The 1,646-nt window shown below is 46.9% G+C and overlaps 1 protein-coding gene across 1 annotated transcript in view; it reads left to right on the top strand.

Annotated features, from left to right (window-relative positions):
- The window catches only part of LOC113213315 (uncharacterized), a 25,668-nt gene that overhangs the window by 9,824 nt on the left and 14,198 nt on the right, over positions 1-1,646 (top strand). Inside the window, exon 2 of the mRNA XM_026432337.2 lies at positions 797-970. Within this exon, the coding sequence (XP_026288122.1) occupies positions 797-970 (174 nt within the window). The remainder of the gene's footprint in view (positions 1-796; positions 971-1,646) is intronic.

The following is a 1,646-nucleotide window of genomic DNA, read 5'->3' as shown; positions in this document are numbered from 1 at the left end:
TATAACCATCACATGGTAGTCATACCCCCCTCTGAATGCCGATTCTACCGGAGGTAAATCCACCACGTGATAGTTATACCCCCTCTTTAAGGGGGTTACAACCATCACGTGCTCCCTATACCCCCCTATAGGAGGTATGACGATAACGTGATAGTTGTACCCCCCTCGATGGGGGTTACAACTATCACATGAAGGATTTACCCCCTCGACTTTAAGTTACGGCAGGGGGTATGACTTTCACGTGTTAGGTGTACCCCCCCTCACTCTAAAAATTAGTTGTTAAAAAACAGCTCAGTTGTTGACCAACAGCTCAGTTGTTCAAGAACAACAGAAGTTGTCGAAAAACAACTACGTTTGTTGTCAATGCATTGTTAATATTGGACTATTGGGCACCATTTTGTTTTTGCTGACTTTTTTAATCACTGTAACTGGACAACTTTTGCTGTTAATTGACAACCGAAGCTGTTGTACAACAACACGAGTCAGTTAAAAACTTAACAACGAATTTGTTGTTAAGTGACAACAATTTTTTTTACAATGCTGTATGCCTACCATGGGGTATGGGGACCACACCACACCGGCAGGCCAAGCAGGCCCGGCCGCTGCCGAACGGAGTTGCCGGCGAAGCTAAGCGGAGCTGGCAACTCCGTTTGGCGTAAGGGCGGGCCTGCTTGTTTAACAGTGTACCTTAGCCGTCACCCTAGAGGACATGGTCTTTCCAACATGACAAGACAATTGGCCGTACTTGGTGTCATTTTTACGAATACATATTCTTTGGCATTTTCTTTCTGAATAGGGCCCTTACATTTCACACGTCGACCGTTTTTACAATTGTGAACAAGACAACCACCTGCTACCCTGGGAATGGCATTTGCGTGGTTCTCACTTCAACCCCCACAAACCAAAAGAGCTACAACTGATAACAGGCAATGTGACGGGTGTGAATGTGACTCTTGATAACAGCTACTGGGTAAGACAGTGTGTGTGTGTGTGTGTGTGTGTGACATTTGAAGACATGCCAACCAAAAAAGTGTGACGTGTGTACCTTCGTCTTTTCCTCGAAAACGGTTGTACCGATGACGGAATGCGAGTTTGCCTAATCATCTATAATTTAAGGGAGACCCAGTCTCCCCTTTTCGTTCGCTACGGACTAATTTGAAATATTTGGTTCCCTTTCCCCCGGAGGGAGCTTCAGATGTTGTTGTTTCGGTGGTGGCTACACTGAGTGGAAAAGAGCGCGAACACGCAAATAGCTCCTTGCGCCCACTTCGTGACTTTCTGATTTTCTCACACGTGATCATAATGTCAGATGGTCAAACCAAGTGTGAAATTTTTCGTTTTAGAGTTCCGGAACTCGTCTTAAAAGTTTCGCCGGTGTCCGGTGAAAAGGAACGAAAGTGATATTTTGAATGGTTTACGTATTTACGTACGTAAGTTGGAGAGGAGGTGGGGGTTCGGGGTTCGGGAGAAATGTGCAAAGGTAACTATTGTTTCGGGGTCATCTTGACCACGGTGGAGAGAGAGAAGGTGGCGGCACGAGGGTCTCCCAGCATAGGGACCCGCGGGTCCAGAATCTCGACAGGTTGGGGGATTAACGGCCGAGTCGGGGCTATCTAACGTGCCGGTACAGAGTACCTGCAGTCGGG

Source organism: Frankliniella occidentalis, unplaced genomic scaffold, assembly GCF_000697945.3.
Source record: "Frankliniella occidentalis isolate FOCC.00 unplaced genomic scaffold, Focc_3.1 Scaffold2, whole genome shotgun sequence".
Lineage (NCBI taxonomy): Eukaryota > Metazoa > Arthropoda > Insecta > Thysanoptera > Thripidae > Frankliniella > Frankliniella occidentalis.
The sequence above is the reverse complement of the archived record's forward strand: the minus strand, read 5'-3'. Positions and strand labels throughout refer to the sequence as shown.